The following is a 26,903-nucleotide window of genomic DNA, read 5'->3' on the forward strand; positions in this document are numbered from 1 at the left end:
AACTAGCTCGATCGGTTTTTTTTATTGGTAAGCTGATCAAACCCACCAATTAGCTATCTTTCAATTACTGCTCGATCTCGATCAATTGGTGGTTTTAATTACTGCTCGATCTCGATCAATTAGTGGTTTCAAATCAATTGGTGGTTTCAATTACTGCTCGATCTCGATCAATTGGTGGTTTCAATTACTGCTCGATCTCGATCTCGATTCCAAGCTCTTCTATCAATACCAATTTCAAAGTGAGTTTTTTCATACATTGTAGTTTGAGTGTTCAAGGTGTTTGTTTATACATTGTACATTGTATTTGGTTGGTTCATACAAGTCAAAAAATAATGCCGTAGTTCATACCTATTAGATATATTTTTGCAAGAACCGTTACGAGAAGACTATAGTTGGTGAGACTGTTGATGAGTCTGGAAGGTCGTCTGTTAGTTCTGATAATCCGAGCTGGATTGAACCTTGTTCGGAATCTACTAGGTTTATAGATGATGATGATGATCAGAGAGTTGAGTTGAGAAGGAAGGTTTCTATTGAGTTTTGGTCTGATTCCAGTAGCGATGAGTCAACTGTTATAATGTCTTTTAATAATCTGTAACTTGGCAGCTACTTGTTTGAAAACTGCTCTTAAGTTTCACATGTTTGGATATGTTCAATTTGTTCCAGTAATTTTTGGTTATATGCGTGCCCGTTTGTTTGTGTTTTTCTCTACTGGTAGGACTTATAAGATATTAAGATAGTAGACTATGCTAAGAAGAGCTATGCTTCTTGGAGGAACTTTAGTTGTAGGTTATAACTTAATATCAATGAGGTTCTTAGAGTGTTTTACTACCTTGTTTGATTGAACCACCGATGCGGATGATTGTTGAGTACGCTTATATCTTTATTCGTGGACCATTTGGTAAACCGAAAAAAAAAAAAAAAAAAAAAAAAAAAAAAAAAAAAAAGTAGCGATTTAGATTTTAGAGCATATTATCTGTAGTTGAAAATGTAGACTATGGGGTTGCGTCTCTCACCTTCCTACTATTAGAAAACTGAGATTTGATTCTATTGTAACTTAATGGGAAGCTGCTGTACAATAACTTCTGGTTTGTGGTATGGTTTGTTACACTATCTTTGACTTCCTAAACGGAGAAGAAAGTTGAGGCTTTGTTGTTGACTTTAAATTTGATTATGTTCACTCATTTATATGATTGTTATTATTGTTTCTCATGATTTTGTCAAACACAAAACCTTATAGAGTTTGTTCTTCTAGTCCATAAGTTAGAATGTATATATGTCCAATTTTTATTTTGACTCCTGTAAGTTTTACCTTTCACAAAATATTTTTGCTTAATAGTGGCGTTGTAAACTTGATATTGACTTTCATACCTCCTTTTTCTAACCATTCCATTCGACATCTCCTATCTTCTCTTGTTCCTTGTTAACTAAGCAATTTGCTGATAAACACTTACAAGTTTATCACTTCCTTGGCCACTAAGGGTTCCTCTACTTTCTTGATCACTACCATGGGTTCCTTCACTTCCTTGGCTACTATGGGATCCTTCACTTCCTTGGCTACCATAGCTTCCTTTACTTCCTCGGCTACCATAACTTCTTTTACTTCCTCGGCTACCATAGCTTCCTTTACTTCCTTGGCTACCTCGACATTGTCAATTATCTTGGGTGGTAACTTATACTCGAGTTGTATCTTGACTTCAGGGTTGTCGAATGCTGAAAATGGATAAGTCCGGTAAAGACTGGCCAATCCCTTGAAAGCAATCCTTCCATCAACAGGATTGTCGATAGAAATTTCATTCAAACTAACCCAGATTAACATCTCCTTTATCTTGACACCAGTCAATTTCCTGATCTTATACTTATCAACATAGGCAATGATCTCTGTACCATATATGGCCTGTCTTCCAATCTTCTCAAACTTGTGTTATATTTTATTCTTTTGCTTTAGCCATACAAAGCCAGTATCTTCTATGTAACCACATTCTAGTATGTCTCTCAATGGAAGGAGGCGGTTGGGCCCCCACTCCTTGAGCAAGAACTTGCTTCTTTCTTTTCCTTCCTCATCTCCAAAGCAAAGGTCAGCCTTGGCTCTCATTTCTTCTGTGATCACAACCATTTTCTCTCTCTTTTCTCTGCTGAGTGTGTTTAGAATGAAAAGGAGATGTTGTTTGTGGGGCACCAAGGGGGTGTTAATATAGTGGAGAAGTTGCAAGTTTGGACTACTTTCTCAAAAGAACTACCAGTCTACCACAGTAAACTTTCTTTGTTAATTGTTGGTGATGAAGCAAACAAGTAAAATTAAAAGAGAAGGCTTCAGTATTTGTAGACTATGTTTGGCCATAGAATTAGAGGAAGCTATGGATATGCATGTTTAAGACTTTAGTTAGTGAACTCCAAAGTTAATAAACACTTACAAGTTGAATGTAGTATTAGAAGTTATGCATTTGCTTGTTAGTATTAGAAGTTGTGCATTTGCTTGTTAATAAACAATTTGAATTAGTTGAATGTCTTATTTTTAACTCCTATTTATTTTGTAGCAATGCCTCGAACAAAGAATGTGAATGTGAAGAATGTAGCAAAAAGTGTTTTCACGGGTGCTAAGAAGTTGTTAGGTGGGGGGAGTAGTAGTTCGGGTAGCGAAGAGCCTGAGAAAAAGAGAGAAAGGGCAACAACCACCTCGGCATCAGTTCGTAGAGGGGATCGGAAAGCGGATGATCCCAGTAATGTAGTAAGTGGTGTAGAGTTAGAAAATCAAAAGAGAAGAAAGCAGACAGTTCTGAGTGATGTAGATGTAGATGTAGATGTAGATGTAGATGTAGATGTAGATTTAGATTTAGATTTAGATTTAGATGAAGATGTAGATGTAGATGATATAAATATGGATCGTGGGAAGAGTGTAGATGTAGGTGATGGTGAAGAAGATGATAGTGAAGAAGATGACGAAGAGGGTGTTGATGATGCAGAAGAGGAGGACGCGGAGGATGAGGAGGAGGAAGAGGAGGATGACGAGGAAGTCCCTGAAGTCCCTGTACATGTACCTCCAGTGAATATTGTGAGAAAGTCCAACAATGACTTGGAGTTCCAGAGAGGTGTTTATGGAGGTGGCCCTCGTGTGTCACATCTGTTGTATGACTATGCGGTGCACGTGGCTCGCGATATTTGGGAGGGGCAGGTAATATTATCATATATTGTCTATTAGTATTTAAATTTTGTATTATGAAACCTTGTGCATACATTAATACTGAGTTTTTGTTGTTTTAGGCAGAGCGAGGGGTGTTGAAGTGTCATGGGCACCTAAACAAGTTGGTATAATGGGATATCATCGGAGAGTGTTCAGACTGTTCTAATTTTCATGTGGAGCTTCAAAGGACCGGCTTATGTGCTCTAGTCTTAGGTGTATATAGGCATCAAGATCCTGTGTTGGTCTCTGCGCTTGTGGAGAGGTGGCATCCAGAGACCAACACGTTTCATATGCCATGGGGCGAGATGACAATCACGTTGGACGATGTTTCCCAACTTTTAGGAGTTCCGATCAGAGGCAAAGCAGTGACTGGGGACACTTATTTGACTCTGGAACAGACAAAAAGACTCCTCCACCAAGGTCTTGGCATACCCATGGACAAGATAGATGTGGAGATGAAATCCAATAAGTTCACTTCCAAAGTTAGGATGGATTTCTTGATGAAGCAGTTTGCTGGGAAGGTAACGGATGAAGATTTACGGGATGAAAATGGGGTTGTTGTGAAGAAGGTGTCAACCCAAAAAGAGTTGCGGTTTGCTGTGAGAGCTTATTTGTTGTTTTTCTTTGGATGTATCGCCTTCACCGACACGTCTGGAACTGCAGTTCCTGTTTGTTATTTGAGACTGCTTATGAAATTTGCCGAGATCAGAGACTACGCGTGGGGTGCAGCCTTACTGGCTTACTTGTACAGGGGTCTTGGGACTGCCACAAGTGCCAAGGTAAAGGGTGTTTCAGGCTATTTCACTCTCCTACAGGTATTAGTTTTTTTGTTTTTCTTTTCAATGTCAATTTTATCTATTTATTACAATATTAACTGGGTGTCTATATTAATCTAGGCATGGATTTATGAGTACTTCCCGGTGTTCAGGCCATTCCCAAACGATGACTATCAGTTGAGCATGTCGCGTACTCATAAGTACTTTCGATTACTTTCGATCTTTTATGCTAGCAACAACAAATTGCATTGAAGCATACCCGGCGATGATTGATAATATGACTTGTACCGATGTAAGCATTTTTGTATGTAAATAGTTTTATTTATTAATTGATATTATTAGTATGTGGTTAATGATTAATTTCCTCGATCATATGCTATTTGACAGGTTGAATGGTATCCCTATACTGAAGTCCGAGCTATACAGCCGGTGGATGAAATAACATTTTTCGAGGGATTTATATGCTTTCTTGATAATGTTGAGCAGTACAATGTTTCGAGGGTTGTGTGTCAGTTGGGTCATATGCAATTTGTACCTTCAGATCCCCCAAGACCAAAGACCTCGACGCGAACTACTTCCGGACGCGGGTACGATGTGAAATTTAATATTGTGTCTTCCTATTGGAGTAAATGGCAGAATCACTTGATACAACTTGAACATCGAGGACCCATTCCATCTTATCCATGGGAGTGTGTTAGTAGATACATGAGTTGGTACAAAAACAATAGTCATATTCGAATGATAAACCCTGATCATCTTAATCACTACTCCCTACAGAGTCTTCCATATCATAATCTGGTGAGTTGATACTTTACAATGTTTTTTTTTTTTTTTTTTTTTTTTTGTTTTGTTTTGGTATTTTATAAATGTAAATGTATATACTAATGTAGTTTTTCGTTTTAATTTTGACAGAACCCCATCGTTGATGAAATTTCTCGTTTGCTCAATCAAGGCCTGCAATTGGGTGGGACTGTGATTCCAGACGATGCACGGAACGAGTTCATGGAGGCATACAATTTGACCCGGTGCAAGTTCATTGGCGGACGATATCGTTAAGGAGCATTGGATTTAGCAATGTTGAGTGTGGTTAGTTTAGGGTTTAGTGTGTTGAGCATTGGCAGTCTTGTTGGAAGTCTTGTTGGAAATGTGTTATAGAGCTAATCCTTTATATTCTGTAGCTTACCTCTTTTTATCTTGTGTTGGAAGATAACTTACTCTTGTGTTGGAAGAGAATGATGTAACTTACTCTTGCTGGTTATGTTAAACTAAGTTCTAATTATTTACTGGTTATTTATGTGAATGGTTTGTTTGTCAGTTCTTAATCTTATGTTTAGTTTCCTCATAGAGTTTCCTCATAGTGATTTGTTCATCACTGAATTGAACCCATTTACAGAGATTACCAGAGATGACATTTCTTTTGTGTTGAGTCCTCCATTTTTGTTCTTGTCAAACTTTTGGAATATCTTCTTCACTTTCTCCACTCTCATTTCTCTTATGCCATGTATAAAACATTGATAAATTGCCAAAACACGAAACATCTATTTTTTTGCCAAAACACGAAACAACACGCAACATCTATTTTTTTTCCCAAGTTTTAGTCTCAAACGACATGGCCACACCGTTTGAGACTAAGTCCAAACGGTGTGGCCACACCGTTCAAGTGGCAAAAAAACAGAGAAATCTTTTTTCCAAGTTCAAATCTCAAACGACATGGCCACACCGTTTGGGACCTAGTCCAAACGGTGTGGCCATGTCGTTCCAGACTAACTACAAACGGTGTGGCCACACCGTTCAAGTGGCAAAAAAACAGACAAGTCGTTTTTTCCAAGTTCAAATCCCAAACGACATGGCCACACCGTTTGGGACCTAGTCCAAACGGTGTGGCCATGTCGTTTCAGACTAACTCCAAACGGTGTGGCCACACCGTTCAAGTGGCAAAAAAACAGACAAGTCGTTTTTTCTAAGTTCAAATCCCAAAAGTCATTTTTTCCAAAATCAAACAAGCATACATACATCCATACAATTAATTCGACAAAAAAATACCATCAAATTTAAGAAAATTGTATCAAAAACCAAATTACAATTCCAACCACATGAACATTAATTACATAGACTTATTCCTAGTCAACATCTATTATTGGTATTTCGGACCCATCATTAGTGTGCTCATCTTCCAATACTAAATTGGGAATGTTCAATGCCGTAAATTGCACTTGTCTTGCTTGTAATGCAGTATCCCAACTATTTGCAATTAAGTGTCGAGCTCTACGCCATCTTCGCATCGGTTTTGGAATCGAACAATCATCAACAAGTTCAACATAGACAAAATGACATCCCTGTACGTAAGCGGTACCCAACACTTTCTTTACTCTCTCAGGATTTGCTTGGGTTCTCAGTGGTAAAATAAGATGGCAGTACATACTTCCTAAATGTACGAGGACGACATTAAATCTCGAAGCAAATAGATATCCAGCAAAGGGCATGCTCATCCACTTACGAGGGGGTGCCCAACCGCATTCATGGGAAATTGTAGGTTTTAATGCCTAATCTCACCGTGTGAGTGTACAATGTACAGTATAGGGGGAGGTTGTCATTAAGTTCTTGTAACAACTCATTTCTCATCCACAGCCACTCTTCCTGACTTCTTCCTAGTGCAATGCACATTGCTCTATACCCGCAATTGCCATCACCCACAGGGTCATCCACTTTAACAATATATTTGTGCAGTTCTTTTGGAATGTCCAAACCGTAATGTCTCGGCCCCCTCAGGATGCCAATGTCTAACTTTTGAGGTGATTTTTGAGAAGAGTTATTCTGTGGTGTGGTTGTTTTAGGTGGTAAAGGTGATTTTTGAGAAGAGTTATTCCGTGGTGTGGTTTTTTTTGTGGCAAAGGTGGTTTTGGAGAAGACTTCTCTGCAGGTGGGTTTGGAGTAGCGTATTTCGATGGTGTGGGTGTTTTATGAGAACGCTTGGAATTTGGCGTACATTCCGATTGTTGCGACAAGACCCACTCTTCATGCTCACGTTGGGAATGTTCAAAACCAGATGAATCTCGCTTTGAAGAGTTCTCATCCTCAGTTGGAAGCTTTCTCTTGCAACTACCCTTAGGCCAACCTTTGGTTTTCGCCTCCTCATGAGGTGGTTCTAGCCATGTACTTTCTGGCACAGCAATCTCCATAAGTTTTCTAACCATAACCCTCTGCTCTTCTTCAGAAGCCATTTCATACCTTTTCATAAACATATCCATCGAAGGTCTATAATCGGGACCAACACCCACCGACACACTTGGAAAAACAGACAGAGTTTTCCAAAAGGGATTGATAGCACTCAAAGATATGGAATGTTCTTGCTTTTGAAGTTCAATGATTTCGTGAGCACATGACAATCCATGACTGGTGCGCAAATAACACCCACAAATGAACTCAGAGTCCTTTAGCAGCACGGCTTACACGGGTATCTAGTTCTTCATAAAGCAAGTCCAAACATTTTCTTGAGACCAGGTTTCTGAGTTCACGAAATAAAGGAATCCGGTGGTGGTGTTGGGTTACAATCAGACTCTTCTCGAACGTACCTCTAATCTCAGACAGCTGGATCTCTAAAATCGGGTGGATCAAGTAAAACATACTTAGAAAATCATGTCTGTTTGTGTTTCCTAGAACACGTTTCACCTGAGCATGAGACCCTTTGACTCTATTGGTCTTTGTACTCCCAAAGTGAATGTGTTGATTTGTCCAACAACATACGAATCGATCCTTGTAAGGCAACCAAGTCTCTCACAGATAACTAACAAAATTGGAGTACTCAACCCTATAGTGTTTTTCCAAAGCAGCAATTCTATGGTTAATGATATCCTCAGTCCTCGATTTCACTACAGTGTTCCATGAGAACTGGCCTTTATCTACAAGTTCTGTGGTGGGAAAAAAATCATTGCATTTCTGAAGAACGCACATAGAGATATGTCATCTACAGAGATGCTTGTGCGCGTCAAGAAACACAATATCAGCGGCACTTATCAAGGCCAAGTCCCTGTCAGACACGATCACAGATGGCCTTTCTTCACCCAAAGAAACAGTTAAAAGCGACGCCAAAGCCCACTCATAGTCTATCGCTGTTTCGATTGGAGCAACACTTGACGGACGTGAAAGACTTCCGGTTAAAGTCACCCCACAAACCGCAAAAAGGCCACCGATACTTATTGGTTTTGTAGGTCGGCGTCTATGATGAAAACTTTTGGAAAAGTCCGAGCCATTTTAACACCGTCTGGATGGGCCCATAACAATCCCGTTATCTCATCCGTATTCATATCCTCTCTCACCTCCTCGAAATAATGGTTTTCTGCTAACAACTCACGCAATCTCTGCATTTGTGAGCGACCGTTCATACCCAATGTCCTCACCTTGTGCCTGGCATTGTAGACTTGATATATGCTAGATAGGTTATCAGGAAACCTATGTCTGATGGACTTCAAAACTTCTTTAGGCTTAACTCCATTTTGAGTCATCTCTGACAAGAACTCGAATTGTGGAACAGTCAGTCGAGTAGCAAATGCATGTCCTTCAAGGGTTTTCGCCAATGGATGGTTGTGAACACCAGTAAGAACGACAATTTTCCAACTATTGACAGTGCCGCGTTGGAAAATACATCTTAACTTAAATGGACATCCACGTTTCTTGGTTCCCGTATTTCTCTTATTAGCTTTCTCTGCTTTTTTGTGTGAACGATACACGCCCGAACTCTCGCAATCTAAATCCAGCCTTGGTACTCGGTTCCTGTTAGCATTCTGCGACTTCCCAATAACCACAACCACATTACATTGTTTTCCCCAAGCAGTTGCCCAACCAATTACGTCACTACGTGTATGAAATACCTAAAGATATGAAAGAAAACAACAATTAATAAACTAATATAATTTCATTTAGAAAATAAAAACAAGTGAAAACAATGCCTACTATGTACCTCTTTCGTAGTAAATATTTCTGTTGTATCCATTGAAAGCGGTTGAACATCATCCACGTCATTCGAGTTTCCAGAGTTCTCGAAACGCACCGAAGGATCCTAAATAAAGAACAGTTGTTAATTGATGTTTGGCTTAAGTACCAAATGCCACAAACGACATGGCCACACCGTCTGGGACCTAGTACAAATGGTGTGGCCATGTCGTTTCAGACTAACTTCAAACGGTGTGGCCACACCGTTCAAGTTGCAAAAAAACAGACAAATTGTTTTTTCCAAATTCAAATGCCAAACGACATGGCCACATCGTTTTGGACACAGTCCAGACGGTGTGACCAGACCGTTTGGTGTGAAATACAAACAACCTAGCCGCGTCGTTTAATTACTACATGCATAATTATTACATGTATAATCACTGTATACATCAATAATTCCTACATGCATAATTATTACATGCATAATTACTACATGCATAATTACATTTAATTTAGATTTACCTTATTCTTATTAAATGCATCATCATCCATTCCTCTATTTTCTTTACTTTGAACTTGTTCTACATTTTCTTCTTGAATGGGGTCACTTGGAACTTGTTCTATATTTTCTTCTTGAATGGGGTCATGATGCATTACATTTTCTTCGTCATCTTCATGTTCTAAAATGGGGTTGGGCTCTTCCATTAGTGTTTAGTGTTAGGGTTTAAAGGTTTATGGTTTTTGATGGTGGAAGAGAAGAGAATAGAAGAGAAGGGCTGAAAATGTTGCAACAAGTCAAATTCACTTTGGTTTGGGGTCTGCCCAACACAAAACAACTTTTGGGACCAATGGCACATTTGTAATAAATATTTTAGTTTTTGGGGTCTGCCCAACACAATATAGGGTCCGGCAGTAACAAACACCTTTAAATATATGATTTATGGGGAAGGATAGAGCCACTCCCATTATAACCACTCCCGAGCCACTCCCAAAACTTACAAGTTTATATCTCATCCTACCAATTGAATTAAGGGATGATATTTTGTAGATATGTTCTCCCCACCATGAATAATGTGCCCACCAAATTTCGGCTCATTTAAATATGTGTAACCTAATCAAATGTTATTATGAAATCAAAAAATTCTTGACCGTTAGATAAATGTTCAAAATTGAACACTAGTTTTCGCAAGGTTGGACATATCCAAATAGGATGAAATTTTGTGGGCATACTATCCATTGTGAGAAGATCATATCTACAAAAAAAAAAGGGTCTTAATTCAATTTGTAAGTCGATGAAGTGGCTCGGGAGTGGTTCTAATGGGAGTGGCATGGGGAGGGATAGTAAATGCTTACGCCTCCCTTTGTACCTTTTTAAGGCGTCGCAATCTTAGACTAATCACAAAACTTAATTATATAATTCGATAAGGTGGTCGTGTTGAGGGTTTTGGATTATAACTAGAATGATGATTTCCATTTTTGTTAAAATTTACCACGGTACTTTTTTCATTCTAGATGGTGGTTATAGCCATTAGAGGTTATAGGTTATAACTGTGACCTGTTCTACTTTTGTAGTTGTCAGAGGTTAGAGTTAATAGCCTAGATGCCCACTTTTTTTTTGTATAAATGGAATGTTAATTAATTGGCGAATAAAAACAGGGTCGCAATAGACCTTATTAAAATTGTAATATATAAGAAACGGCCGACACATCAAATGTTGCTAGTACTATTGAAAAAGATGATCAAGGCCGTTCAAAGTTCCAAAGACTTGGACCCATTGAACAAGTTTGTCCTAACTCTCAAGGGATTGAACCTATTGAACAAGTTTGTCCCAACTCTCAAGCAATTGAATCTAATCAAACCGGTGTTACTAGTTCTTTGGTACGTGACCCGGGGTTACGCAGTCAAATAAGTGAATATCATATTAATCAGCGTGATGAGATCCGATGAGCTTATGTCATATTGGGCCACTTCATTCTAGACTCTACGAATATCCCCCCACCATTGATGGAAAACAAAACCGGTATTTTAATAGTCATTGGTTTGACGATTTTCATTGGCTAGAATATTCTAAAGAAAAAGACAGTGTTTTCTATTTTCCTTGCCTTGTCTTTAGTTCTAGACGTTCTAGTTTTATTGTTAATGGATTTCGAAGTTGGAAGAGAGTTCATTGTGGAGTTAAATGTGCATTTTTGCAACATGTTGGAGGCGCTTGTTCCGCTCATATGTCTGTTGTAGCTGCTTGTGAGGATCTAGTGAATTCATCTCGGCATATTGGTAATCTTTTAAATGCCCAATACAAACAGGAGGTAGTGAAGAATAGGCTTATGTTGAAAACTATTTTACTGACTCTCCGATGGATTGTATTACAAGGTTGTACACTTAGAGGACATGATGAATCAATCAAGTCAAGTAATCGTGGAAATTTTCTTGAATTTATTTTGAGTTCTTAGCTGAATTAGATCCTGATATTGATTGTGTTTTAGATAATGCTTCCGAAAAAGCCACATGTATTTCTCCAAATATTCAAAAAGAGCTTTTGAGTATTATTAGTGATCATGTGAGGGGTAAGATTCGCAAGGAAGATGGAGATGCTAAGTTTTGTATTCTTGTTGATGAATCACAAGATGTTTCAAATAAAGAACAAATGGCTCTTGTATTAAGATTTGTCGATTATGATGGTTTTGTACGTGAACGGTTTTTAGATGTTGTCTGCGTTGATGACACTTGTTCACAAACCCTCAAGAATGAAATATGTGATATTTTTGTTCGGAACAATCTCTTTGTTGATGATATGAGGGGTCAAGGGTATGATGGTGCTAGTAACATGCGGGGTGCTTAGAATGGATTGCAAGCTTTATTTCTTAGGGAGTGCTCTAATGCGTATTACGTGCATTGTTTCGCTCATCGTTTACAATTAGCATTGGTTGCAGCTGCTAAAGATATCTCAGATATTTGGTTGTGTTTTTTCGAAGTTGGCCACAATTGGCAATTATTTTAAGGCTTCTCCTAAGCGCCAAACTGAGTTACTAGTTGTTCAAGTTGAAGAATTTCAAAAATGGATTGATTGTGGTGAACTGGAGACAGGAAGGGGGGAGAATCAGATTACGACATTGCAGAGAGCTGGGTCTACTCGTTGGAGCTCCCATTTTCAATCTGTAAAGAGTTTGATAGTTTAATTTAGTGCACTTTCTCGTGTTCTTGAGAACAACACAAAAAACGAATCAACTAATTCCAACCGGGGGGGGAAGCTAAGGGTGATCTTATTGCACTTAGATCGTTTGAGTTTGATTTCATGTTACATTTGCTACGTAAGACTATGGGAATTACTGACATACTTTGCAAAACTTTACAAGATCAATTTCAAGACATTATTAATGCTATGCATCTAGTCTCTACCACAAAAGTACTCCTTCAAAACCTGAGAGATGATGGTTGGAGCATTTTTTTTTGTGAAGTTGACTTGTTTTGCAAGAAGAATAACATTAACATGCCTGATATGGATGCACGTTATACGATGGGCACGGGTCGTTCTTGTCAGCAACATGATTACATAACATTTGAACATTGGTATCGCGTTGATATATATAACAGTATTATAGATTTTCAGTTAATGGAGTTGAAAAGTAGATTCACCGAGGAAACAATAGAGCTTTTTACTCTTAGTTTTGTTTTGACCCCTAAAGATGTTTTCAAATCATTTAGAATTGATGATATTTGCAGTCTTGTTGAGAGATTTTACTTTCGAGATTTCAGTGATCAAGAGTTACTTATATTGAGAACTCAACTATAGCTTTATAAGATTGGTGTTTGTCGTAATTCGGTTTTCTAAAATATGTCCACGATGTCTGAGCTGTGTAGAAGATTAGTTGAAATTGGAAAGTTGAAGTCCTACCACTTGATTGATAGATTGACAACCACAAAAAGGGTGTTCTCAACCATGAAATTTATCAAAACAAAGCTTCGAAACAATATGGAGGATGAGTTTCTTGCAAATTCAATGACCATCTACATTGAAGGAGATTTTGTTAATGATATTGATTTGGATTTGGTAATAGATGATTTTGATGCCCACAAGGCCCGTAAAATACCGTTTAAGTAGTTTTGCTTTTTAAATAGATTTGTAGTCGAACTTGATTAGATATTTTGATGAATTAGTATATATATTTGGCTACTTGTAAATTCTGCTGTTTCAGTTGTTTATTTGGAATGTGTCTATTATTATTTTTTGTTTAAGACTATGGCTATCATTGTTTAGCATGGAGAGAATTGAAATGCTGGGTCCACCCCTGGTGTCTGCCATCCTACTTTTTTGAGATATAACCCAGTCACCGTGTAAACACGCAAAACTACATAAGGTATGACGTATGAGGATATATTTTTTCCACTGAAGAGTGAAGACTTCTAATAAGACTGTCAAAACTCAAAACTAGTAAAGAATTCCAAAACTATTGTTTTTTTTTTTTTTTTTTTTTCCGATAACCCAGACACCAAAACTATTGCTACATACTAGTACATAGTCATTTGACCCAAAATGTCATTTGGTTGGTTTCTATCTGTCCGCATTCTCTCCCTTCTCTCCGCCAAACTCAGAACTCTTTTCTTCTAAAAAACAAACTCTCTCTCTCTCTCTCTCTCTCTCTCTCTCTCTCTCTCTCTCTCTCTCTCTCTCTCTCTCTCTCTCTCTCTCTCTCTCTCTCTCTCTCTCTCTCCTTTGCATTGAATTGTTTAACTTTTTGTATAGATGCTTGAAAAGTTTGTTGAGGGTTAAATTGGTTGCTTCTCTGTTTGGTGAACCAAGTTAGTTATCAATTAATGGATTCTTAGAGAAGTTGTCTGCACCTTTATTGAAGAAAATCTCACGTGAATGTTTTTTTTTTTATTGATTCTATTATGTTGGGTAACTTAAGTTTTCATCCTTTCAAGATATTGTTACTTGTACATGGAATGAAATTGGTTTTTAAGATATGGGTATGCTTGGTTGGGTTTTTCTTTCTTTTTTTATGTTGTTTTAATGTTGGAATTTTTATATGAGTTCTTAGTGTGATTCATATTCCTGTTATGTTAACTCGCTGTTATTGATTAGTTTGGAAATGGTTTTGGTTTGATAGTTTGATTAGTTTATCGGTAATTGTGACTTAAGTTATCAGCATTTCACGATCCAATTATTTATGGGGAGACACAAATGTCTTATAACACCCCATGTTTTTCTTTTACTTTTTCTAGTATAATAATAATAATAATAATAATAATAATAATAATAATAATAATAGTATGTAAAACAAAATAGGATAAACATTTGTTAAGGATAGGAAATCTCGTAGGTTAAGAGGTAAACCTTCCTTCCTTGTTTTTCGTGGGGTTTTAAAACAAAAAGAAGTTTGCACGGAGAGTTTGGAAAAAAAAACACAAAGAGTTTTACACAGAAAAAGGGAGAGTTTTACTGAGAAAGGAAAATGAAGTTTTTCTGGAAATCTACGGATAGCTAGCTGATAGTCGGATCATACTACGGGTGAGTAGCGAATACATCACTTCACTGAACATGAAATTTCTTACTTTTATTACTCTTATGGCCTGTTTTTGGGTTTACTGACAAAGTTATAATGATATCAGTTTCGGCTTTACTGCTCATTTTAAGTTTCTGTTTTTGCTAACTCTGTATGTATGTGGAAGAATTGGAGAATACCTATTGTGTTCATATGGTTGAGTTTAGATTTAAAATTTTATGGTTTAACTACTGTTTTTCACTGGTTCGAAATTGTATCTGGAAAACCTGCCTCGATCCATTGAAACAAAACGAGTACATAAATTGATTATGGTTACTTGGTCAAACTAGGTAATTATATATGCGTTTTTATTGGTTTGAATTGACCGTGATTGTTGGTGTCGTGAGAGGTGGGCTATTGAAACTTTGAAGAAGATGTTAATGGCATCGCCTGCCTTGTTTGGGTTGGTTTGAACTCTTGTTGTTAGGTTTTTAAATGTGTTGATGTGAGGTTGGTAGTTGATGTTTGAATGGGTGCTGGAGAGGGGGCGATTGAAGCTTGAAGAAGCATTAATGGCCGTCAATATCGCGATTTTGAAGAGTGAGGGAATCGTGATTTTGTGGTATAGTTAGATTGGATTTTTGGTAGGGAGGAAAACTGAGGGGTTAAATAGTGGTGGCGAGTGGTGGTTGTGGGGGCTGCTGTGACGGTGGAGGCACTGGTGAGGTGAGGAAGAAGATGACCAGCGAGATTATTTTTCTGTTGGGCTTGGGCCGAGATTAGTTTAGGTGGGCTTGAGTGGTTTTTTTTCTATTTCAATTGTGGGCTTAAGTTATTTTAGATTGGGTCTGGGAAAGACTAAACCCTTTGGGCCTTAGTCTTTGGGTTTTTGGTTGGATGACTTTAGGACTGGTTGACTTTGACTGTTGACCAGAGTTGAATTTGACTAGTTGACCAAGTTTGATTTTTATCTCAGATGATGATTTGGTCTATTAGGATAGGTCTAGGGCTATTAGCATTCTTGTCTTTAGGCTAAGACCTTTCTATATATACGTGTGTACGTGTATTAACTACTATGTGATGTTTCAGTCTTTTATGATATATGGTGCTATGACACTTAGACATCAATCTAATTAATAACACGTAAACAATAATACGGGAAACAAGATACTCCTCCGTTCTCTGAAATAATATACGCAATAAAGTTCAATAGTGTTCTCAACAAATTTACCACACCCTTTTTGAATCTGTCCACGTCTCAAGTTTTGGAAATGAGATTTTATGATTGAAGATGTCATATGATAGGTGGGCATTTATTGAATATGTCATAAATGGCCCGTTATCGTTATAACTGCATGGGTATTCATTGATGGTGCCATGAATGACCCGCGTATTCATTGAATGTGGCGGGAATGACCTAAGGTACATAGGTACTAAAGGGTGGGTGTATAAGAAAAGTAATTAATTAATTAATAAGAGAAATTGATTTGATGGTGCGAGTGTGCTTGGACTTGCATTTAAATACTTATAGAATATCTACATATGTTGTTTAGAATTTCTAACTTCTGTTTACAGGAGGATAGAACTTAATAATATTTTTTGCAGAGACGTTGTCCTACCATTATACCGAAGTGGATATCGGTAATATTTAATTCAATTTTTACTAAGTTATTAAGATGAGTTAATAGAATGGAAGTCTTGCTTGGGAAGAAACTATGCCAATTGAAATGACGGAACTACCTGTCTTTTAAGCTGTGAATGATTAAGTTATGGGTACATATAAAGTGTGGTTTGGATAATTAAAGTATGAAATTATTTTTATGTTGTTAGTCTACTCATACCAGCAAATTCTATTTTGCTGACCTATATTTGCTTTTGGCAACGTAGGTGTGTTCTTGGGAACATAGGTGGAAGGTAGTGGAACCACGATGTTTGATTTGGATTTGTTTTTGGAGCAGTCTGGGAGTTTATTTTATTAGGTCTGATCTTTTTGGAAGTATGTAATAACATAGTTTCATATTCATATGACATGAGAATACGATGTTGAAGACCTATTATTCTTAGAGTTTTATATTGATGATTTTTGGACGGAAGATAGTCTTTTAATAAAGTGATGGTTGAGAATTTTTGGAGATATTTTGTTGTTAAGTTGATTCTTTTATGATGTGGGTTTTCGGTTTTGACATGTGTTGTATCCACCCCGTCATAGCCTGAGTTTTTAGACAATTGAACATAGTGATGTTTGAGATATTTATATTTCAAATATTCACTTGGTGATTGTTTAAAAATTTGGGTTGTGACATGTCTGGTTTTTGTACTTGTTATCTTGTTATGATGTTAACTGAGATTCATTTTCTCACCCTTTAGTGATTAAATACACGGTGATTAAATATACTATTTACGTTGAGATCATTGGTTGCATTTGTCAAACCACGTTTGATCGGGAGTCGGATTGAGATTGGTAATATGATTACATTTGTCATTTGCATTTGAGACTGCGTTTGTCATTTTTTTGTTGGGTGAGATTGAGATTGATTGAGATTGAGATTGAGAAATTTTAAATTATGAGAGGGACATTCAATTGAACCATGCGCAACCGCTCACGCCCCACTGCAATGGGCAGTATACTAGTAAAATATCAACCCCGATTCTTCAAATTTCCATACATTCCGTGACATATCAACATATTTCGCCATAGTTTGTTTTACACGAGCTTGTTTTACAAGTGAACGTAATGCAAGCATGGAAGCGTTGCATGAACCTAATCGAACGTTGCAAAAACATGCAACAGCTCAAAACCATACATGCAATCTTCATAACAAATGGTCATCACGACAACAACTACGCAATGAGCAAACTCATTTCATTCACTGCACTTTCTAACAATGGTAACCTCATTTACGCCTCTCAGCTCTTTGATCAAATTCCAAATCCAAATTCTTTCATTTATAACACACTCATTAGAGCTTATTCTCGTAGTACCCAACCTCAAGTTTCACTTCATTACTTTTGTCTCATGCTTAAAGATGATTGTATTGTTCCTGATTACCATACGTTACCGTTTGTTCTCATCGCTTGCGCGAATGCGTGTTGTGTTAGTTTGGGTGAGGGGATTCATTGTTGGGTGTTGAAAAATGGATGGGGTTTTTCAGATAAGCATATACAAACTGCCCTTTTGAGGTTTTATTTGGAATGTGGTAGTTTAGTTGAGTTTAGAAAAGTGTTTGATGAAATTCATGAAAGGGATGTTTTTCAGTGGAATGTTTTTATGAATGGGTGTTTGAGATATGGAATGGATGTTGAAGCTTTGAGTGCGTTTCGTGATATGTTGTCTTCTGGTGTGGAGCTTGATGAGTATTGTGTTGCTACGGGTCTTACTGCTTGTGCTCATTCCGGTGCACTTCGCCAAGGAATGTGGATACATGAGTATGTTAAGAAGAGAGATGAGTTTTCTGAAGATGTGTTTGTTGGGACTGCACTTGTTGATATGTATGCTAAGTGTGGGTGCATTGATAAGGCTGTTGAAGTATTTAGGAGAATGCGTAAGAGGAATGAGTTTTCGTGGGCTGCTATGATTGGTGGGTTTGCATTACATGGTTTTGCTAAAGAGGCTATTCATTGTTTGGATAGGATGATTATGGAAGACGGGCTTAGGCCGGATGGGGTTGTTCTTCTTGCAGTTTTAACAGCTTGTACTCATGCAGGGTGTGAAGAAGAGGGCCGGCTTTTATTGCGCAATATGAAGGCTCTATATGGTATAGTGCCCAAACACGAGCATTATAGTTGCACTGTGGACTTGCTATGTAGGGCTGGTCGGTTGAATGAAGCACTTGAGCTTATACAGACAATGCCAATGAGGCCTCTTGCTTCTGTTTGGGGTTCGTTGCTAAGTGCTTGTAAGACCCACGGAAATGTTGAGCTTGCGGAGCTTGCCGTTGAAAGGCTTCTGCAGATCGAGCATGATAGTGGAGCCCAAGAAGATGGTGCGTATGTTCAGCTGTCTAATATTTACTTAAATGCACAGAGGTGTAGTGATGCAGGAAGGATTCGGATGATGATGGATGATAAAGGGATCAAGAAGACGCCTGGGTGCAGTGTGATTGAGGTGAATGGAAAAGTAAATGAGTTTGTTGCAGGAGATGTAGTACACCCCCTTCGACTTGAGATACATGCAATATTAGATTTGTTGTCATTGCGTATCTCTGATCACCTACTGTGAAAGAAAACAAAGAACTTAAGCGCCTTCACTTGCGTGACCTTGAACACTGAAGATATGGCTTATGATAGTGTTGAATGGTTAGATAAGATTTAAATTAAGCATGAACAGTGAAGCGGACAGTTTGCATGCCTAAATAGTTTAGTATGTATACGGTTCAGTGCCAAGCATACCATTGAGAGTAATGGATTTCAGAGGACTTCATTGCTTGTTTCACACAATATGCTATCAGTTCAGGGCATCACTCTCACTAGAACAATGGACTTTCATAGTTAGCTGCTACAGGGTTGTTGATTTAGTCGCTTCTAAGTCAACAAGACTAAGACTTATACATGGCCCAGCTTCATGTTAACAGTTGCAAGGGGGAATCTACGCAGAACATGGGAAGGCTAATAAAGCATAGTCGGTTCTTGTTTCTGAGGTATATCGAAATTTATTGCCTGAGTTACATTTTACTTTCCATTATTTGCTACATCTTTTGAGAATATTTATTCCTCGTTCCCCTTTAAGGACTAAGAAAAGACTGGACTCCCATCTACATAAACAAATCAAATTTTGCTACAAGATCTTCGTGCAATTTTTTAGTCCCTCTTGATAGGCTCCTTTGTGTCGTTCTGTTAATTGTCTATTTATTCTCCATTGACATTATCTTGGCGAAAATCTTATACACTTGCATGTTGCATGCGATTTAGGTTCATTTCCTAGAGTCACAAAGGAATTTCTCTGTGTGGCGGGGCAAGGAATTTGGTTCAGGGTTAGCACACACAAAACAGTAAATAGCACTTGACTAAACAAAGTTTTGTCGTATTTTTGTTTTCATTACCATTGACAAAGAAACAAAGGTTTATTTTAGAAAATCGTTTGATCACACTTGTGTTTGGTGTACCTTAGTTTTGCATTTCATTTATGTTATTGGAGGCCTGAAAGGTTTTATTGTTCTTTCTTTTTTGGGTAATCGATAAATAATTAAGTATATTTGTAAAACATTCAAAGAGAAGAAAGAACTACAGAAGAGCCAGAACATGGTAATCTAAACAAACCCAATAAGAACGATTGCAATTTGCATTTGAATTGACACAAGTAACAATGTCAAAGTGTTGGTCAAACACTTAGCTAATTGATAATGACTGGAGGGTACTTACTGGAAAATTTAGATTTGAAATTGATTGACCTTGGATGTAATTTGGGTTCTTGGAGTAAGTTTGGACAGCCCATTATAAACGGCATGGGGGTGTAGTGACACGCGGTGTGTAATTTACCAGCAGCCCACTAAAGACTGGTGTCCAACTCTTTGTTCTGGACTTGTGGTAAAACCTTTATTCTATATGCTAAGATGATAAGCTCTTATAAGCTAACAGCTTACCTTGCATATTTTAAGTGGACTTATAAAACTCTCACCCCCACAGGAATTTCTTATTGTAATCTGGTTGTAATCTGGTCTTTAGTTTTGAGAATGTTGTGACTAAACTTGTGTTTTAGGGTTTGAAACCCAGGGTTTCAATTTCCTTATCATGTCCTTAGGGATTTTGAAGTCAGCTACTGTTTGCTCTTAATTCACATCACAGATGGCCTATATCTCATAGAGTTTGCTTTTATCTTGATAACTGAACACCCCCCCAACAGCTAGAAACATGTCTTTAGGAACCATAAATTTGAAGAAAATGAATCTAAGCCACACATCAACAACTCTTGAAGATAGTTTGGTACTTAATCTCCAAGTCTCAACCAAGCTGAAGCTCATATTGAAGCATTTTGCTCCAATTTGCATCGCTCACCAACAATTTGTGTCATAATTGATAAAGAAAGTTGCTTATAGAAACTGTTGTGACTTTGGTCATATAACCAAGTTTTACAAGCTCCTAGATTTTATTGGAAATTGGATAGAACGTGCAGTGAGAGTAGAAACACTTAATTTGCTAACAGGTAACATTTTTTTTTCTCTCTTGGGAATATGATAACAATGTTTATGTCCTGATAATAATATGTTACATCTTTAGCCATGGTTGTGATGACGTGATGGTAATACCTACCTGAAAACTTGCTTTCTTCTGGCAACACACTGCCTCTCATGATGGTCGACTTTGTGTTGCTAGGTTTTAGACCAGTAGCTTCAGAGAAAGTATTCAAAATTATTCCTTGATAGTGTAGTTGATGAAAGCTAACCATTCTTACGCAGAGCTAAGTGACTTCACTAGGCACTTTGTGCAGTGTATGCTTGCTTGCTGAATATATTAGAAACTTATGTCTCTCAACAATTTTATATAGGCAATGGGAATTTCGTAGTAATTTACAATATCCTCTTTTCTAGCTACTTCTGCAAATCTATTTTGGATTACAAAATTGTTTTCTGATGGCAGGAAATTTTTGCAAAATAATTTTGTGCAATAATTGTTTGTGTCCTACCAAGAGCGGGCCAAATTTACTAAGAGGGACGGCTCGGGAAATGCCACAAAATCTTTCTTTGCAAAAAGTCTATTGGTGGAACTACTGCAGCAGTTTTAAACACAATTGAAGTTGTGTAGTGGATGCATTGTTGATTGGGTAAATTTTTTAACCCTCTGTGTACCCTATTATGTTCAGAAACTTCTAACGGAGTATAATCCGAATATAATACTACTCAATTTTTGAGTTTTAGATATTAATATGTCATCTTGCGAATTAGAGGTCAGAGGAATATTCTGACTGGATGCTTGTCTGTTTACCGTTAATTCTATTTGGTTGAATCTAGTATCCCCAGTTTCTTGTTAATTAACCAACTAATTCTCAGTTCCCAGCTGAAGATATTCAATTTTGATCGAACTTACTGGACTACTAATGTACCATACGTTTCCATCTTTTAAATTCATGAGGATGGTTAAGGATTGCATGATTAAGTTTGCAAGACTCGTATGAAGTATAAATCAAAATCTCCCACAAGTCGACTGCTTCAGTAACATAGAGTCATTACTGGTCTTCCATGAAATACAAGTTTTCCTTTCTGTTGCTCTGCGCGTAAATGATTGGCAAGATCCATCACTGGAGCGCGGATGAGGTGTAATTAAGTAAGGCATAGTGTCAATAATTGTTGTAACATAGCATTTCAGAAGCATTAGCAAAGACCAATTAGCTACCAGACATGGAAACTGGTGGCTAATAGTAGCTCATATGTAAAAAATTTAGTTCCTTATTCTTATTTTAACACGATGTAGAGGTAAACATATTTGTTCCCAAGCAGCAGGGGTTTTCATCTTTTCTTGTAAAACACAAATCTTCTCCTAAAAAACAAATCCTAGTTGGATATTTAACGTAAGATCAAAATATGGAAATTGCCTAAGTTTTTTTATTACGAACTGTGTACAAACTGCCAATGTATGTTAGTGTGTTTGTGACATTTCCAGTTCTCCTGGTAATGAGTGATCTGGGAGTTGGCAGGTGAAGTTTAGCTGGTCATCTCGACTCTCGAGGGGAGCGGAACTGTTCGTTTGAAACTAGATATATTAAATTAGTCCGGGCTGCATCCCCGTTTTAAATTGGAAGTTAAACTTGGTTTAACTATTTTGGACCTCCCCAGCCCACCCAATTCGAAGTATCACAAGAAGCCTACAAAGTAAGAACTTCAGTGCCAACGCAGCCGTAAAAATTCAAAGTAAAAATGACAAATTCTAGAGAAGTTCACAATGTTGGCAATACCCATGCCAACAATACACCACCCAATATTTGGAAACCTCGGAGTCATTTCCTCAAAATTCCAACCCATATGCCAACCTCCATCGCCAAAACCCAAACCCACCTTATAAGGAATGGGTTTGTGTCTTTGTGAGTCTTTTTTAGTTATATATCTTTAACGGAAAGGGGTATACCATTCACCATTGTACCGAAGCCATGACGCCAAACGGCCTAAAAATCTATTTAGCCACTGGGTTCACATGGAGTTGGACCACCACACGAGTACTTTTATAAAGACTAGAGAAATCGTTGTTAATTACACATTTAAAAAACTGTTGTTTTTATTTTATTTTTCCAAAATCTCTACTAGTAGTATAGCCTATAATGATCGTGGCCTCTTAAATTCATGCGGGTCTTTTTCTGACGCATAATACCTTTGATGAATAATAAAATCAGATGCCTAGATATTTATTAATGAGGACTACTTTGTCTTTTTATGCCTTTATAAATTTTCAGTACCGATATTGTTTTTAAATAAAAATATTGTTTAACAGTTTTAAATAGGAGCAATCAGTCTTTTCATGTGGCAGTATATTAGAAAACCAAATCCACGCCATTCTCAATTGTACGCCTTACTATAAATGCCATTTAATTAGCAATAATTGGGTTATTTAATAAGAGGTTAAGAAAAGGAAAAGTCTAATCAGAGAATACGAACCGATTATTTTCCCTTCTATTCCATCTCTTCTGTTTCTCATAATTTTTTTTTCTCACAATGAAACTACTACTCTCATTCTTTTAATTTTGGGTTTTTCCCTGTAAGACAAAAGAAAATAAAAAATAACCAAAAATTTGAGTGTAATCTGAGTGTAACAAAAAAAAAAGTAACCAAAAAACCATTAGAGAAGAGCTCGGAGAAGAAAGTGCCACAGAGGAAGACCCCTCTCTTTATCTCCTTCTCATCCTATAATTATGTGGAATCGATGTCTCTAGCAAGCCGATTGCTTTGCTGATGGTTTTCTTTGTGTTCAGGAATGATTGGGACACACTAAAGAGGTTGCTATCCTTTCGACTGAAGCAGGTATGGTGAGGTATGCTTACAAGTTAATCTTAAGCTACTAAGTGAGGGACACAGTGAATAATGATATGCCATATGTGGTATATGGCAGTTGCTGATAGCCCTATATGTGTGTGTGTGTGTGTTTTATTGTTGATTTGTTTCCAAATTTTCTGCATTTAGGTTCTGGCAGGGTACCCTGAAGCTCAGACGACTCAAGATCGACAAACTTCTTCATTAGGAGAAACATATTAGGAGTTAGTAAGGAGGTTGGAAAAAGGTATTTCTTAGATTTTCTTTGGCAGCTTCTTTATCTTCTAGCCAACATATTTCTGCTGAGTAAATATGTACTGTTCCACTATTTCTAGACTAGGTTTAGAACCTGTATGTGAAGTTCTTACATACACCTTTTCTTTTTGATTCGTTTGTGATGATATGCGTATTCCTTCACATCTCAACTCTCCAATTTTTGTTTACTCAAGGTTCTTGCTTCCACTGCCATCTTTTCTTTTGTACCAGTTTCCTCACAAAAAGGTTCAGTTAAAGCTTCTTCTTTTATTTTTTCTTTTATTTTAGCTTTTAATCAGGAAAAAGATACCGACCAGAGTCAAAGGAAAACTTCTGATTGATGGAACAGGTTCGTTAGTTCTCCTATTCTCTTCAAGAACAGTTATTATTATTATTATTTGTCTTCTCTTGGAACTCATTAGTAGAGTGATGTGTGAATGTTCAGTTCATCTCTTATGAGTAGTAATGCAGGTAGGCTGTTGGGTTTCATAATTCATATAACCAATGTTAATGTACTCTGGCTGGGCGTCTGTTTGTTTGTTTGGTTTTCATGCTTTTTTTAGATAGATATATTGCAAATTGATGTGTTTGCGGTTTACTATAATAGTACCGAATTGACTGTGATTTAAGAAATGACGTGGTCCAGAGGCAAATTGCCAGCGTTTGGAAATGGCTGGGACTGGAGGCCATCCAAATTTGCTTTCTGTTAGTGATAATAGTGTGTGCCAACAACAACAACAGGCTCAGAGCATTAGAGAAAGAGAGAGGCTTCCTTATAGATCAATGTTCAGTCCCCTCTTCAAATCCTGGTTATGTTTGTCATTCTTTAATTCATATTCGTTCAGATATATGGGACATCCAAATGGGAAAGTTGCACGAGCCTCTCATTTGGTATTTGTGGCTTTTGTAGTCTCTGGAAAAGATTCTAATATGGATGACAGAGTGTTGCTAAAGGAACAATTAGTTTATTACTACATGCAAAGAGCTTTGGAGGTGTCTAAAAATACTGAAACTTCTCTTGCGGAAATTGAGCATGGATGATTTGTTATGTAGGGATATCCAAGAATTACCCCTTTTGGTTGTGAAGTCTTGGTTGTGACTGTGAAGTCTTGGTTGTGACTGTAGGGATATCCAGGAATTACCCCTTTTGAAGGTATGGCGTCAGGAGTGGCATCCTTGGTTCGGCATATTCCTACAGGAAGGCCAGCCACTTTGTATTGTATCAACAGTATTGTAGAAAAAGCTAACATTCTTTGTAGTAGATCAATGGAAGAGGATGCTGATATGTGGAAAAATTGGCAAGGAGACTCTGAGCCCTGTAAAAAATTGGTTGAGTTGCTTTTGCGGCTGCTTTCACTTGTGGATATACAGGTACACAGTGATTTCATTATCCCTATTTATGCAATGTTCTTCTACTATTTGCTACATGTGTTGTAGAATGTCAAGTCACTGTGTATAATATTGAATTAGAATACGAAATTGGAAAGATATGTCCTAAACAGTATAAGCTAGAGTGAAGTTTGAAATAACAAAAGACTTGCATTGCATAACAAAATGCTTTTGCACTCCTTCGTGTAGGTACTACCAAACTTGATGAAGCTGTTAGCCCAATTCACTCTTCAATTGCCAAAAGATGGTCAAAACATGGTGCTTGATGAGATTCATACCTTGGTTGCCGAGTCCGATGATATTACAAAACCCACTTTAGTTTCATGGGTGCAATCACTTTCTTTCCTTTGTTCCTAAACTACTTCGTCTACAATGACACGGAAATTTAAAAGGGACGATGCATCTGTAGGAAGTACGGACAACTTAAGCTTAAACAGAATTAGTCGCATCTTTAAGCTTAAAGGTGCAATATCCAGAATTTTTTTCAAGAATGTAACTTTTGTATCCTGAGCTATGCGGCTGCTAATAAAGAGGTTATTGAAAAGATAGATCGGCACAACCTAGTATAAAGTCTGATGTGTTGCCTATTTTTGCCAATCCAAGTGCATAAGCAATAAGAAATAATGGATACAATTTGTCAGTAAGGAGATAAGGAAGATAATGAGAAAGTCATTTGATTCTTAATGTGTTGGTGACTTGGTGGAATAAATGATTGACCTGCTCATATGCAGTCAGGAATGTATGGGTTAGCACTGTTGCAACCCTTGAGCAATGCTTTTAACTTTCTATAGAAAAATGTATGTTTGCAGTACACACTTGCAGGAGTTACAAATGACATAAACATGTAAGGCCACATCGTTTCTCTACCCCAGCTTGATTTTGAAGGATGCATTCTCAAATTTTTTTATTCCTTCGATGGAAAAGGAAGTGCGTTATGTGTTGACTGCTAGATCCAAAAAAATTCTGATCATGGAATATGGGAAACAATTATGGTCGAAGGTTTTTGTAGCTCCATATAAGCGGAAGGGGACTAATGACGTTAGCCCCGATGATGAAGATGCATCAAAAGTCATGGCTTGCTGTTGGGGACGTGGAAACCCTGCAACCACTTTTGTGATGTTGGATTCATCTGGAGAGGTGGTCGATTTATTAGAAGCTAACTACATTAGTAGTCGATCACAAAATGTTAATGACGAGCAACGCAAAAAGAATGACCAAAGAAATGTCTCATGAAATTTGTTACAGACCATGGACCTCATGTTGTTGTTCTAGGAGTTGTTAATTTCATTTGCACACGTTTGAAATTGGATATTTATGAGATACGTACTGTAATTGTCTTTGTGACTAAATGCCAATTGCAACAACTGACAGTGTTTATGATAGGTTATGCATAAAATTAAAATTGCTCCCACAGGCGTGCCCAATTCACGAGGCATATACAGTTGCATGAAACAATATCATTTTTAGAAAGCGAAAAACAAAGATGTGTTGGTCTTCTATTTTGCAGTTGTCTTTAGATACTGTAGGCTTTGGGTTGTACTACCTTAGGTCCTTAGTATTTTTGTTTTATTTCTTATATATGATATGTCACCTCCTTTGTTTAAGCATGTAACCTTGCAATTTTATGTCATTTTCGTCAGATCATATGGAAGGTAGTGGAGGAACATCTAAGAGATATGGAAGTTGAAGATGTAGTTGTTCATTTTGAGGAAAAAGCAGTTCGGAGTGACATGAACTTTTTGTCACTCCCAACTACTTTTTCCTCTAACTGTGGTTCCTCTGATTGTGTTCCCGATAACTTTGGCTTTCATTGCATAAAGTGGGGAATCTTTGTTCATGCTATTTTGATTATAAGGAAATTTCATAGAAATGGGGAATCTTTGTTGTTTTGTCAAGGGTTGTTTATAAGTACTTTGATGAATGTGGTGTTATGTTTTCTTGG

General features: G+C 37.4%; 3 protein-coding genes across 4 annotated transcripts; all 3 read left to right on the forward strand.

Annotated features, from left to right (window-relative positions):
- Nucleotides 1-11,105: 11,105 nt before the first annotated feature.
- On the forward strand, nt 11,106-11,722 carry LOC147498287 (uncharacterized). The gene is made up of 2 exons (XM_086563196.1): nt 11,106-11,292; nt 11,367-11,722. The coding sequence occupies exons 1-2, from the start codon at nt 11,106-11,108 to the stop codon at nt 11,720-11,722; spliced, it is 543 nt and encodes a 180-aa protein (XP_086419322.1).
- A 5,246-nt stretch (nt 11,723-16,968) lies between these two features.
- LOC147498288 (putative pentatricopeptide repeat-containing protein At3g28640) lies at nt 16,969-21,334 on the forward strand. The gene is made up of 2 exons (XM_086560326.1): nt 16,969-19,003; nt 20,940-21,334. Exon 1 carries the CDS (start codon nt 17,101-17,103, stop codon nt 18,583-18,585), a length of 1,485 nt encoding a protein of 494 aa, XP_086416452.1. The 5' UTR covers nt 16,969-17,100; the 3' UTR covers nt 18,586-19,003; nt 20,940-21,334.
- Nucleotides 21,335-22,850: 1,516 nt separating this feature from the next.
- On the forward strand, nt 22,851-25,509 carry LOC147498289 (uncharacterized). 2 transcript variants are annotated; one of them, XM_086560327.1, is made up of 5 exons: nt 22,851-23,318; nt 23,468-23,564; nt 23,861-23,921; nt 24,698-24,943; nt 25,151-25,509. In XM_086560327.1, the coding sequence occupies exons 3-5, from the start codon at nt 23,913-23,915 to the stop codon at nt 25,316-25,318; spliced, it is 423 nt and encodes a 140-aa protein (XP_086416453.1). In that variant the 5' UTR covers nt 22,851-23,318; nt 23,468-23,564; nt 23,861-23,912; the 3' UTR covers nt 25,319-25,509. The 2 variants fall into 2 exon arrangements, with proteins under 2 accessions (XP_086416453.1, XP_086416454.1); XM_086560328.1 differs by having other exon boundaries at nt 22,851-23,308.
- The last annotated feature ends 1,394 nt before the right edge of the window (nt 25,510-26,903 follow it).

Source organism: Coptis chinensis, chromosome 5 (genome assembly GCF_015680905.1).
Source record: "Coptis chinensis isolate HL-2020 chromosome 5, ASM1568090v1, whole genome shotgun sequence".
NCBI classification, from domain to species: Eukaryota; Viridiplantae; Streptophyta; class Magnoliopsida; order Ranunculales; family Ranunculaceae; genus Coptis; species Coptis chinensis.

Excerpts from the sequence above, each read along its gene's own strand:
- LOC147498287 (XM_086563196.1), top strand. The coding sequence starts at position 11,106 with ATGTCTGTTGTAGCTGCTTGTGAGGATCTAGTGAATTCATCTCGGCAT. Across the intron at positions 11,293-11,366 it reads TGATGAATCAATCAAGTCAA|ATAATGCTTCCGAAAAAGCC; the intron begins GTAATCGTGGAA and ends ATTGTGTTTTAG.
- LOC147498288 (XM_086560326.1), top strand. The coding sequence starts at position 17,101 with ATGCAAGCATGGAAGCGTTGCATGAACCTAATCGAACGTTGCAAAAAC.
- LOC147498289 (XM_086560327.1), top strand. Across the intron at positions 24,944-25,150 it reads TTTCACTTGTGGATATACAG|GTACTACCAAACTTGATGAA; the intron begins GTACACAGTGAT and ends TCCTTCGTGTAG.